This window comes from Pinus tabuliformis, chromosome 6 (assembly GCF_031772625.1).
Source record: "Pinus tabuliformis cultivar Carrire ecotype Pingquan chromosome 6, CPIR1, whole genome shotgun sequence".
Classification (NCBI taxonomy): Eukaryota; Viridiplantae; Streptophyta; class Pinopsida; order Pinales; family Pinaceae; genus Pinus; species Pinus tabuliformis.
The window spans coordinates 163,161,143-163,175,472 of record NC_142292.1 but is presented as its reverse complement, the minus strand read 5'-3'; the positions used below and the strand labels follow the sequence as shown (position 1 = coordinate 163,175,472).

The window sequence follows — 14,330 nt, the reverse complement described above, 5'->3', positions numbered from 1 at the left end:
ATTCACCATAAGCATCCATGAAAAGAGATCACATCACACCACATTTCCACCCAAGAGAAGCGGCTCAACTAGGCCTCCATAGCGCAAAATAAAGAAGAATCTCACTAATCAAGAGAATTTGTGATGAAAGTTGTGGCAACGAACAATGAGATAATTCGCTCCCCTATTTATACTAGGGTAACCAAGCGAGGTAACTCAAGATAAGCTAAAGGCCATAAAAAGTACTAAATCCATGAAACAAGGTGGATAAGTCCACAAACTGACCCCCAAAGATAGCCTCTACAAAGAATAAACATGAACAATTGCCTCAAACAACCCACATGTGTGAGTAGAAAAGCTTGCAAGAGTGATATCATCATCAAAAGGCATGTCTCTCCATGAAAAAGGTGTCATGAATAGATCAAGGGATGTATCTCATCTGACAAGTCATGTCTCTCCATCCAAACGATGTACCTCATCACCAAAATAGCCCTCTCAAACTCTACGTCATTCTTCAAAAGCTCATGTCATCATCAAATGGATTGCTAGGATGACATCATCAAGCTAGGGCATGGCATTATCAAGGTAGAAGGTGCAGTTACCCCTCCAAAGGGGTCCAAAGTGATTATCATCATCAATCACCATCAAGAGAAGAGCAAGGTCCATAAAGAATGTACAATGTCAAACCTAGGGGTGTCCTATCATCTCAGGAGTGCACTTTCTCTCTGAGCCTATGTCCTAGCCTCAAAGGTCAACATCCAAGGTCCTAATGTTGAAGGAAGGTCTCATCTACAATTCCAAGTCATCGTCAAGGTAAACGTTCCTCCAAAGTACCCCAACATGCTCCATCAAATGCTCGCATCATCATGGAATGTGGTTGGACTTCCTATATAAAGTGTTGCAGAAGCAACACATCATCCCTCAAGTGATCCTAGTGTTGGAAAATGCAATATGGCAACTATTTATTCTGATTTTCCTTAACCTTAATAATTGCTTATTTATCTTCGTGTGTTTTCTTAATTAGATCTTCTTTATCAAACAAATATCACGAATGAAACATAAAAACAATAGACACATAAATTAGGCTCCAAGCCGGGGAAAAACCCCACCCAAGGGAAAACCCAGAAAATCTCCTCTTTTTATAGAATCTGCTTCAAATGAGAAAACCAAGACCCAAAACCCTAGACCAAGTCAGCCCTCCAAAGTCAAAGTCAAACCAAGTCAGCCAGAGACAAACCCTTCCAAAACTCCACCAAACTTAGAATTTCATCCCCCCCCCCAACAACAAAATTTTGGACCTGTAGCTATTTCAAAAATTTCGGCCCCTGCAACTACTCCAGAAACTCACACGTGTGAGAGAAAATGCCCAAAAACTTGTCATCCTTCCTTCACTAGGGTTTACTCCTTGATTTATTGTCCTTCGCTCTTCTTTTTTGTCCTTGTAGCAGATCAAACTTGAGAAGATGACGTACCAAATGAGATCGAAGATGTCCCTATATATAGCCTTTCCAAGAGGTCGAATAGCCCCTCTCTAGGTTGACTTGTCTCTGCCAAGGCGGACTTGTGCTTTGGAGGTTTCTAAGACCTTCTAGACTCAAAATAAATTCTTTTACAAGTTACATTTTGCCCAGATGGGTCTTATAATCATGATGTTGACTCTCTTGACTCGTGACAATAAATATTATGACCTAACAAACCCTAGAAGCATGAAGAACATGCTTTTACCTAGAAGACCATCAATAATGAGCATGAAACCCATGTTTTAAAATAATAACTTTTCTTTTTCTTCTTTTGTTTGTTACATAAGATACATATTGAAATGGGTACAACAACAATTATGAAGATCAAAACTAGTTATATTTCCAACACTCCCTCTTAACTAAGGAGGTATTTATAAGTGTACAACCAATACAACATCATTCTCAAACTAAAAAGTTCTCATAAGAAGAGTCGGATTGATAAACCAATTGTAAGCATCATCATTATGACCAACACTATCTTTGAGGCCTAACTAGACAAGCTCATCTTCATTCAAGAGCATTATGCTGGGAGGCTTTACGTGTGATACCGCATTACGTCTACAAGGCACATACCCAATCTGGATGCTCACAAGGTATGTCCTTTTAGGACTATTCTTATCTTGGATTCCCAATCCTCAAAGAATATCAGTCCTCTTCGACCACTCTTATCTTGGACACCTGTCCTATCCTCAATCCTCAAAGAGTGTCCGTTCCTTTCCTTTATTGGATGCTCTATCCTCAAAGAAACCACAGATGCTTATCCAACCCTCCACCATTCTCTCTCCAAGGCCTTCACTTAGACTTACAGTTGTTAGTCCTAGTCAAGTGCATGACACGTGAAGAAGAAAATGCACATGTGATGTCCATCATCACTCCCTCTCAACCAAAGAGGATATCCCCATTCTCTTATGACAGGATCTAGGTCATCAATCTTGCACATCACTTTCATTATATTGAGCCTTTCCAAACTTCAAGTTGATCATAGCTTCCTCATGAAAGTGATCTCCTTGTTGTTGTACGAACTTGACCTTCAAGTTATCTTCTCGCACTGCTACCTTTTAATCCCAAGATGAACACATCTTGACTTCATAATTGCCAAAATCATATGTTGAGCTTGCCTCAACATTCTTCATATATTCCTACAATATCCTTCCAAGTAGCAAAAACAATATGTTAACTAGATAACCAATAACAAAAATATTAGACTTACCTCATCCCTTATGATGCTTTTCTCATCAAAACATCAACATCCTCATGGTTCATCTTCAGAAGAATCTTCCTTCATGCATCAAAGTGCCCAAGGATCGAACTTGATTACCAAGTTACAATATTCTTCCTAGGAGTAGTTATCATTAACTCCTTTTCTTTCATAAACTATATTAGATGTTATCAATATTCTATATAATCTAGAGAGAAAATCTTAATCTTTTATTCATTCTAGAGTAAGTCAAATTCATCTTTTAAGCATCATATAACCAAGCATAATTTATGACCAACTATTTTTTACAGGATTTTGTACATATGAATCCTACCAAAGGGAAGAGTTACCTTAAATATGCATTCATATGCTTCCATATAATCATCTAGTTATTAGACCTCAAATGAGTCTGTATCTTATACTTAAAGAGAAATAGATCTCCTTCCTTAAGAGATTGCAACCTCACCAACTGCATTCCTTCATCCTTCATGAGTATTGTTTCCATACTATATACTAACCTTGTCATAATGCTTCTTCCGAGAACCTTCTAAAATGATGGTTCTTATTGGATATTGATGATCCACCATAGCAAAATGACTACCTCTAACATAATGTTAGATAATACTTGGATGAACAATAATATGCATAATGGTCCTGGGCTTCTCATTCTGGAAAAACTAGATGATTTCTTCTCAAGCAACTTAAATTTTCTACTCTCATATGATTCTTTTTATTATGTCATGCATTTACAAAAACAAAACTCTTCTAGAGTAAACAACAATGCATGTTATTCTAAAGGAAAGACCAACTTCAAACAGAACCTGATAGAGAGGATGTCTTCTTTAATAGTAAAGATCTTTGACATCTTCTTTCTTCGACTTCTCAGGTTCTCCCATTTCTTCAGTTGTGTGAGCTCTGTTTATTTCCTTTCTTTCTTTTGTTGTTTTGCTTGTTTGGACCGTCCCTCTTATAGTGTCCATATTCATTACATCCAAAGAATTGAACCTTGGAGATATCAGTCTTATTCTTGGACTTGCCAAACTTTCCCTTCTTCAACTTCTTGCTCCTTGCAATAAAGGCTCAAGATTGTTCAATAGATTTGATGTTATCATTTGCCTTGATTCTATTTTCTTCCAAGATGCATTGCGCCGACAACTCATCAAAAGGACTTGAGTCTTTCTTAGAGTTGATGCTCGTTGAAAAATTGCTCCATTCTGGTGGCAAGGAATTCAGTACACATATGGTCATTTTGGAATCAGAAATTGTCTCTCCAAGCCCCTGCAACTGATCCCTTATTTGAGACATCTTCATTAGAAAGGAAGCCATATCCTCATCCTTCAATTTCTTCATTTTATATAGTTTATTTCTCAAAGACATCTTTTGACATGATGTAACAAATTTACTAGCTTGTCATACATAGCCTTAGAAGTCTTCAAATTAGCAACAAAGGAAACTAGATGATCCTTAATGGATTCAACAATGATCCTTTGTGTCCTTACTTCCCCTTTCTTGTATTTTGCTAGTTCTTGAGTCATGTCTTTGCTAGGTTCAGTAACTTCACTGAGGACATATTCCATTACTTCATGTTATGTAAGTGTCAGGTCAATCCTTTTCTTCCATGCTAAGAAATTTGCTAAGCCAACGAGCTTATTGCTTTCCTTGCAAAAAGAACCCATATCACTTTTAGAATCAGACATAGAGTAATATGATACTTACTTCTCCACCAAGAGTCTTTCCTTCTTTAATGATGTCTCTAACTGTCTTAATGCCTTCAAGATCTTCAAAGAGACTTCAATGATGACCTTGAAAGATGTCTCCTAGGATTCCTCCAACAACAACTTCCAAGAGTGATGAATGATACTAAGATCCTTTGATGTTTCCTTCAAGGATGTCTTCCAATCATCTTTTAAACAGATCTCCTTCTAAGAGAGATCAACAACCTTCTTGAAATCTTCCTCTTCAGGTCCTCCTTTTATGAGAGCTTGATGTAATCCTCTTCTTCTAGATCAATAATAGGTTTCTTCTTATTTCCTTGTATCCTTCTACAAATGATTCCCCTTCGCAAACCCTTCTTGTGTCCACAAGATGATCTTTCCAATTGTCTTCTATTGTTCACCTTAGCGGTGATACCATGTTGGAAAATGCAATATGGCAGCTATTAATTTTGATTTTCCTTAACCTTAATAATTGCTTGTGAACTTTATTTATCTTCTTATGTTTTCTTAACGAGATCTTCTTATGTTCCCCTTAGATATTCTTAATTAGATCTTCTTATGAATCCAATTAATATATTCCTGCATTGTTAGTTCCCTATAATACTAGTGTAGCACCTATATTGTTATTGTTGTAGCCCCCATATTGTTATTGTTGTGCCTATAGAAGCCCACTATTGTTATTGTTGTGCCCTGACATATTATTGTTATGTAGGCCTTGATTATATTGTGAACCTTTAGACTCCTATATATACCAATGAGGTCTTGTCATTTGAATCACCCAAGAATTGTTCATTTATGTGATGTAAAAGGAGGTTGCCCCCTCGAAGTGGTTTATTTTGAATTCGTTGTACTATCTTTTCTTCTGCTTTTGTGATCTGGTGACATAACATTTGGTATCAGAGTTGGATCCTAGGGCTTCACTACCTTAAACAGGTCATCTTGGAATTTTCGCTATAACTTTTTTCTGCGAGGCTTCAGAAGCTGAAATTTTGACCACATGGAGCCGAAATCTTCATGAACATCATGTAAAAATTTCAGATCTTGGTTCACTATATTCTCGAAGATATGATTAAAGGAAGTTAGGTTTTTTGTATGTTTCGGAATTCTGCCTCAAACAAGTGTCTCGGGGAAAATCGTCATAACTGCCGTTTCGAGCATCCAAATTGAATTTTGTAAAAAGTAGTTGAAAGTGCACAAACTATAGTTTCTTGGATACCATCTTCAGGGCCGAAAGCTGAAATAGTGACACGTGGCATTCCGTACAAGTTCGCTCTACTAAACCAGTCCATAATCAGGTCATCTTGGGAGAATTGGCCTAACTTTACCTTGAAAAATCCAATCTTGGTCTAACTAGAGGTGTTGGAAAGAGGACACAGAGGTCTACCACAGAACGAAATTTCAAACCTTGGGAGGCTGAAATTACAGAGATACCATAGTTTCAAATCAAGCTCCAAAATCCAAAAAAAAAGGTGTGCGTTTTTTAAATTTGCACAAGTTTTGTTTGAGAAATCAATCTGAAGTGATTCAAAGAACAATAAAGCATAGATATCATTATTTGGTTCCAATATGCCTCGAAACAAAAAATGGATACTCCTAGTAAACAACCAGAAAGCTCTACTATGACACATAAAGAAGAGGATGAAATGCAACATGATATATCAAATTATGAGACCAAGAGCAACAAATTTCACTCTCACAAAGAGTAACCAAAAATGAACTGGAAGCGATGATGAATGTTAAGATTGATGGTTTAAAATCAAAAATAAAAAGGGACACAGAAGGTTTAAAAGTAGATATGGAAGGTTTGAAGGATGGTTTAAAAGCAAATATGAAAGGTTTGACAAAGTTGCTACAAGAAATGCTTCCTAATGGTGACAAGGTATTCCATGAAACTCGTGATGAGAACAAAAGGAATGTGAATCATGATTTTGGAGACTCTAACTTTGGGTTGAAGATTGATGGTTTAAAATCAAAAATAAAAAGGGACATAGAAGGTTTAAAAGTAGATATGGAAGGTTTGAAGGATGGTTTAAAAGCAGATATGAAAGGTTTGACAAAGTTGCTACAAGAAATGCTTCCTAATGGTGACAAGGTATTCCATGAAACTCATGATGAGAACAAAAGGAATGTGAATCATGATTTTGGAGACTCTAACTTTGGGTTGAAGATTGATGGTTTAAAATCAAAAATAAAAAGGGACATAGAAGGTTTAAAAGTAGACATGGAAGGTTTGAAGGATGGTTTAAAAGCAGATATGAAAGGTTTGACAATGTTGCTACAAGAAATGCTTCCTAATGGTGACAAGGTATTCCATGAAACTCATGATGAGAACAAAAGGAATGTGAATCATAATTTTGGAGACTTTAAATTTGGGTTGAAGACCAACCACATTCCAAAGATTGATATGAGGAAGTTTGGCAAGGATCCAGTAACACAGATACTACAGATGGTGCAATTCTTTGATCTACATGATGTGCAACATACACAAAAGGGTACGCATTGCATCTTTATATTTAAAACCCAATCAGTTTGTGTGGTATTGATGGGGCTTTGTTTTAATAAACCACTTGTCACTTGGTCGATTTTTACTATGGAATTGATAACACATTATGAGGATACCAAGAGCAACACCTTTTTTATCCAATTGATAAATATTAAACAAAATGATTCAATGGCGAAGGACATTGAGGACTTCCAAAGATTAAATATCAAGGAAATTGATATTCCAGAGGAGCATATGACTGATGTCTTCATAAGGACTTTAAAAAATAACATCCAACATGAGGTTCGCCTTTTCGAACTTAATTCATTGAAGAAGGCATTCAGGGTGGCAAGAAAAGTTGAAAGCAAAATTATGGCAACAAGGAAGTCTACCACTCACAACTATAAAGATAGAAGTATTGTTGCTCCTAGCCTCCCACAACCTACAAGGTTGACACCACAACAACTAGAGGAAAGAAGAGCAAAAGGGCTTTGTTACAATTGTGATAGCAAATACATTAAAGGTCATAAGTGTGCTAAGAAGAAATTATTTTACATAGATTGTGAAGAGGAGGAAGAAAATAAACAAGAAACATCAAAAGAAGAGGATATACACATTGAACCAACCATAGAGAAAGAAGAAATTGATCCGACCATATCTTGTAATGCATTGGCGGGAATTACCACTCCTCAAACTCTCAAGATAGAAGGATATATCAAGAAAAAAAAAAGTAATAGTGTTGATTGATTCGGGTAGTACCCATAATTTTATTCATTGTAAGATAGCCAAGGAATTGAATTTCTTTCCATATCCAACACTAAAGTGTCAAGTGATGGTTGCAAATGGAGGAGCTATAAATTGCCCAGGAAAGTGCCATAATATCAAGCTAACCACGGGGGAATATGTATTTTCCATTCCAATGGGTGATGTTGACGTTGTATTAGGAGTCCAATGGTTACAATCTTTGGGGACGATAACTTTTAATTTTCAAGAACTTTTCTTGAAATGGTCCTTACAAAGTGTTGCAAAAGATTGGTACTATGGCACACAAATTGGAGTTGTCTGCATCTTCCCGAGTACACCTACTTTTCCATGTTTCATGTTTAAAGAAGGTTATTGGTGACAAGCTCCCAGTGCAAACAATATTGTCAGAACTTGCCGAGGAAGGAAAAATCATATTGGAGCCTGAAGCAGTCATGGAAACAAGAACCCAACAACTACGAAATCAATCAATTTCAAAGTATCTCATTAAGTGGAAGAACTTACCTGCTAAAGATTCCACATGGGAGGATGAGAATTTTATACAGAAGCATCCAAAACTACTGAAGTGTTGAGGACAACACTTTTAAATTTTTTGAAGGCGAGGGGCATGTTAGGTCTCTATAATACTAGTGTAGCCCCTGAATTGTTATTGTTGTAGCCCCCATATTGTTATTGTTGTGCCCATTGAAGCCCACTATTATTATTGGCATGCCCTTACATTATTATTGTTATCTAGGCCCTTATTATATTGTGACCCTTTAGACTCCTATAAATACCAAGGAGGTCTTGTCATTTGAATCATTCAAGAATTGTTCATTTATATAATGTAAAAGGAGGTTGCCCCCTCGAAGTGGTTATTTTCAAGTCGTTGATATATCTTTTCTTCTGCTTCTGTGATCTAGTTACATGACATGCATACACATAGAGATTTGGAGAGAGTAATCTTTCATTCAGAAAACAGGTGGCAATATAGCATACAAGTTGCAGGATCGCTCCCTCTCAATCTCCACAATTCACATATCATGAATTTATAACCTCTTGACATTAATCCTCTAAATTCCTTGTGACCTTTCATGCCACACATCTTCGTCTTAACTTGACATTTGTTCATGCATATTGACATGTGAAAACTCATATTAGCTTAATGCTTGGACCCTTGACTTTTGACACTAATTAATAAGCCTCATGTGACATTTGGACACTCATATCATCTTAATGCTTGGACCCTTGATTATTAACAGTGATGACTGAACCTCTTGTGACTACCTTCACATGACCTTAATGTTTACAACACAAAACCTTTCCTATAGCCGACACACAATAGTTTATGTGTTGATATTTCCCAACAATTTGCCAATTTATAATAATGTAACTAGAGGACAAAGTTATTTTATTTCGAAGAGTTTCAAAAAGGCAAGACTGTCTAATTAACCTTCTAAGTAACAAGATAAAGAGAAGGCTGCTCCAAAGGGAATTCTAAATTTACAAAAAAGTATGAAGTATCGGTAAAAGTTGTGACCATGTAAATACATAGCATAATGACACTAAGAAAGACTGTTCCGCTGCCAAATAGGACCCTCCTATACAACCTTTTCTTTCCAAGAAAAAAGCTGTATATTCAATATTTCAAAGAGAAATCAAAATATGTGTATCATTATGCCTTGGCACTCCAGAAGATAAAATCACTCTGTTGCTTCATCAAGCAAAATCTGAACCTATCTACTGACAGAAAAATTGCTGTTAATAGTCTTACTTCTGTATCTTAGCAACAGATGCCATTCATAAGAAAAACTAATTAGTAAAAACACCACAGTCCACAACAGCCCACTGTTATTACAATATTTTCAAATGTCTTGGCTTAATAGCCAAATTAAAAACAGCTTAACAACAAAATGCACATAATCCTTTCTACTAAAAGAAAAAAGGGCAGTACATACTACAGGCTTCTTTCATTCTACTCCTTCTCAATAGAGCGGCATGACTTGTTCAGGGAGAGGGCAACTATCATTTTTTTAAATAGCACCATCATTTTTTTTAATAGCACCTTCAGGCATTCATCCATTTCCAATGCTTCTTTTGAAAGCATATCCAGATTTCTCATTGGGCTCTCTAAGTACGTGTTGAAACTTGAAAGGAAACCTCTTCAAACATATTCCCTGGATCTTTAGTTTTTTTCATGAACAGGATAAGAAGTAAATTCTCAAATTTGGTGATGCCCTTTGCCCAATCTAATATCATCTTCGAACCTCTCAAAATTTGCATATTAGTTATACCCCTGTCTGGTGTTGTTTTTAACAGCAACCACAAAGCACATAACTCTGATTTGTTTTTTGAGTCTTGACCAAAAACTGCTTTGTGAGTGATGAAATGGTTCTGATTAAAAAATAGGATGCCACCAGATCCAGATCAACCAGGTGTGCCATGGCTCACTTCGTCAAAAATACTGTCCTTTGGTGAGACATATTTGGACACAGATAGATGGTTCACAGAGTATGTTATATAAATTAATTTGTTTGGATGGCATAGTGTAAAATTTTAAAAGAGCAGTTGAAATCGGGATGTGAATAGAAACAAAGGAAGAGTAATCTGAGATGAAAGGGAATTCGTGTAAACAAGCAAGCCACAGTATATGGCCAGTTCGTTTTTGAAACATTTTGTAAAATTAACAAACAATTTCTTTCTGCCTCACCCACAATACTAAAAGAAAATAAGATGAGACTGACCATAAAAGGCCTTCAACAGCCTAATATATGAAAAGTAAGCAGCAGCAACAATCAAGTCAACCAAAAATTAGTAAACTTATTTTGAAGCAAATGCAATCCATCTTACCTTATCAGCCACAGGATCCAAGAATGCTCCAAAAGCAGATCCCGATCCCATCTGTAATCCATGAAAATTGCTGGTTCAGGCAAGATTGTGCCCAAGAGACTGCCTTTAAGGCCACTCCCATTACTCTTGCACCATTTCCTATAACAATATTTGCATTGACCTTCTTACAAACAAGAGATAAGTGCAATATGATTAATTTAAAAAGAAGACCAGTTAGAAGAAACAATATTCTGGAATATAATAAATTACATACTCTGCGGGCAATATAACCATCTAGCCAATCGGTGGCAGCAGCTGCCACAAAGATACTTGTTGTAGCCATAGTTACCCACCAACCGTTAAAATAAAACACTGACAAGCGGATACATGTGTCAGTTACACAACACTTCAAATATATATTTGCATATGCCATAAAATTACTTACAAGGCAAAACATAGCCTTCATAGTTTGAGCATAAATTCATCTTTGCTTACACAGTATGCTTTTGTTAACGACAATAGAGGGGATAAAATAAGGGATAAGAATACTTGCAGCTCAGAATAAAATGTGAAATAATTGCTGTGAACATATGTATACAAGTGAGATAATGTCAAGATTCCTAAATTAATGAAATCCTAGCCATACGAAATCCAAACTAATATAAAATACTATTTGGAATTGAAAATTCCCTTCAGCTTGGATATATCTACCATCAGATAGATGAGCTTTAACAAGTTGTGATATTTTTGTTTCTAAGCATGCAGCCTGTTACATCTCATATTGTATGGGGTTCTACTTTGTGATTTTCAATAGCTCAATGGAGATTCTGCTGGTCCCTTGGAGGTCTTTGGCTTGGGGGAGGCTCACTTCTCCTTGGTTGGATAATTGTGCTTGCCACTTGGTGGTCTTCTCACATGTGCCTCCCTTGTCAATTGCCCTTGATTGCACTTTCTGATGGTTCTGGAGCATACTATCTCATTATGGCGTCGTTTGGTACATATCCTTATCTTGGATATGGATGATAGTCCAAGTGCCCAAAGGTGTTAGATGGTAGTGATAGGAAGTTGTTATAAGCATAAATAATAATTCATAATTAATGAAGACACACATGAAAAGATGTGACTTCTTATGAAAGGACACTCCCACCTAATCTTTATAATGGGGCCCTCATAATTCATTTGTAATTCTCATTATATCATATCATTTTTACTCATAAAATTTATGAATTTACTGTCCTTATTGATTTCTTTATATTCCAAGTATTTGGATATTTTATTGGTGAGTCATATTTGGTTGTCACATTTGGTATCGGAGCTTCAATTTCTAATCTCGGCCATTGGCCATAGAGGATTTTAGCCAAAATCAGAATTTTCAAAGTTTCTTCAACTCCAAGGTCTTTGACCAATTAAAAAAAGAAAAAAGAAAAATATTCTACCCATGGCCATTTGCACTTCAACAATTTTAAAAGAACGAAATAAGAAAAACAAATCAGTCCACTGCAAAAATTGAAGGAAATAAAATCAGGGAAAACACATCATTGTACATATGATTGTCGTACAGACTCCATACAACCCATTGTAGGTACATCCGCAGTGCCGTACCCATCCTAGCAATCATCAATTCCACACATGCCAATTATTACCGCCTCATCATCCAATACAATTAACTGATTAGAAATTATTGTTGTGATGTGCCGTCATACCAATTTTGTACACCACAATCGCAGCCAACCAAAATGTCATGTCCCGTCAAATGTTTTTAATTGTTGAAGAAAGGCGTATGGTTAGAAGATCAAATCAAAAATACTAAAAATGAGTACTTTTATATCTATAAATCGAATCTTTGTTTTTATGGTTTTTTTGTTTCTGGTCTCCCCATGTTGGTTTCAGTGATTCTTGAGGATGAGACTTAGGTAGTGGGATCATGGCAATAAGGGTGGAATAGAAATTGAATTGTCTTTCTCATAGGGGTTTGGTTGTGACCGTGCCTACTCGCAAAAGAAATGGCAAGGAGAAAAACTTTGTGTTTGGCTCTTGGGGCACAGATCGAACTTAGGGATCTAGACAACAGTATGTGATCCACATGAAACAAGATATGGTGCAAGTACACCGCCAGATTTCGTATCAATGCCCAACAAAGGGCAACGTTGCCATAGATGAGGTTGATATGGATGTTCAATGACTGTGGGAGGGCAAATTATAAGACTCACATATTAACAAAGGCTCAAGGTTGCATCGAGGACACAAGCAATTAACAAAGCCTCAAGGTTGGGTCCAGGACCCGAGCAATTCTAGGACTAGGGAGACTCAATGCTTCAAGTAAGCGAAAATGTATTGGACTATGAAAGCTATGGTAACACAAGCCATAGCTCCAGAACAGTCTAGGATTGTGGAGCTTCAACAACTACTCTCACTTTCTATCAGAAAAATTGAGGCCTTTGTCAAGGGGGTCTTCGATATCCAAATCTTGGTTAAATGCATAGCAAAGGAGGTTGCCATGCAAATGATCCCAAAGGCTTGAGGGAGTCGAAGGGCTCCCAGGAAAATCCAATCCTAATTCTAGAGGATCAGCTTCCACCTTTGTCTAGTTTAGCTAAAACTCTAACCTCTCAACAGCCTGGTCAATGCAAGAAGGTAACTCCAAGAACCCCCCTGGAGTACAACCATCTTCTGCTGATTTCTAGCTTTTTCTTGTTTAAATTCCATGTGTGTTTTATCATTGGTATCTAGGGTAACAGGTCTAGCCCAGTTTTAGGTGATGACCCTAAAAGTTACAATCTTTTTTTGAATCATCAACATTACCAAGTTTCGTTATTGTTATTGTCAATTATGTTCTTTTGAAATATCGGAAGGGCTTGGTTTCCCATGTGGCAAGCCCTCCCAGACTCTTTGTGAATTTTGTATATTTTGTGCTATGAATGTGAAATAGAAAGCTTATATTCCCTTTGTGCTATTCTCTTGTATCTAGGTTCAAGGAAAATGCTAACATTTTCATAATTACATCTTCATGGACAAAATTAAATTTTTCAGTGAAATACATGAAAGAAGCAAAAAAAGGTAGAGAATCATTTCAATTTCCCGAAAGTTTCTAGAGGATGTTTCTTCCATAGTTCATAAAGGTAGTGAATCATTCGAATTTCCAGAAAATTTCTAGAGCATGCTTCTTCCATTTTCAAAGGAAATCATGTATATATTGTTGAAAATGTAGCAAGTAAAGGTCTTCTGGCTTATACCTTAGCCAGTGAAGACCTCAAGTTGTCCTCGTGAGTTAGACTTCAGTTAGGATGAGTTATTTCCAGTTTACTGGAATAATGATCAAGTTAGCATGTGTAGAGTTGGAGCTTCAGTTAAGTGGAGTCTTCATCAGTTTGACTACAGAAGGAGGTGGCAGTTAGCAGTTCAGTTAGTATTCAGTCTTGATTGAAGAAAGAGAAGGCTAGATCTCCAGTGTTGATTGGAGAGAGCACAAGTTACAACTCCAGTCATGATTGGAAGGAGAGCGAGTAACACTCTCAATTAACTCGCTATCAGAGCTTGAGTTCTAAATTAAGTTGGGCCTCCTTACATGGATCGAAGTTCACCTATAAAGAGAGGACAAAGGCACAAGTAAATCACAACACTTTTGTGCCCAGGGTTTATGAGACAAATAGTTCACGAGTTTGTGAAAGTCTTTGATTGTGGAGAGCACAGATATTGAGTCCTAAGAAATAGGAGACCACAAGAGCACTACAATTTAGGAGAATTGGTTGTGCACAGAGAAGAGGAATTGGGTCCTAAGAAATAGGGCTGCCAAGTGCACAAGAAAATAAGGATTTTCCCTATAAAATAGGATTTGATCTGTGCTGAGAATAGTGGCTCATGTGCGC

At 36.7% G+C, this 14,330-nt stretch overlaps 1 protein-coding gene across 1 annotated transcript in view; it reads right to left on the bottom strand.

Moving 5' to 3' along the window:
• The window catches only part of LOC149257888 (CDP-diacylglycerol--glycerol-3-phosphate 3-phosphatidyltransferase 2-like), a 116,323-nt gene that overhangs the window by 89,704 nt on the left and 12,289 nt on the right, over positions 1 to 14,330 (bottom strand). Inside the window, exons 2-3 of the mRNA XM_089414558.1 lie at positions 10,739 to 10,836; positions 10,486 to 10,536 (exon numbers count right to left, since the gene is read on the bottom strand). Of these exons, the coding sequence (XP_089270684.1) occupies positions 10,486 to 10,536; positions 10,739 to 10,836 (149 nt within the window). The remainder of the gene's footprint in view (positions 1 to 10,485; positions 10,537 to 10,738; positions 10,837 to 14,330) is intronic.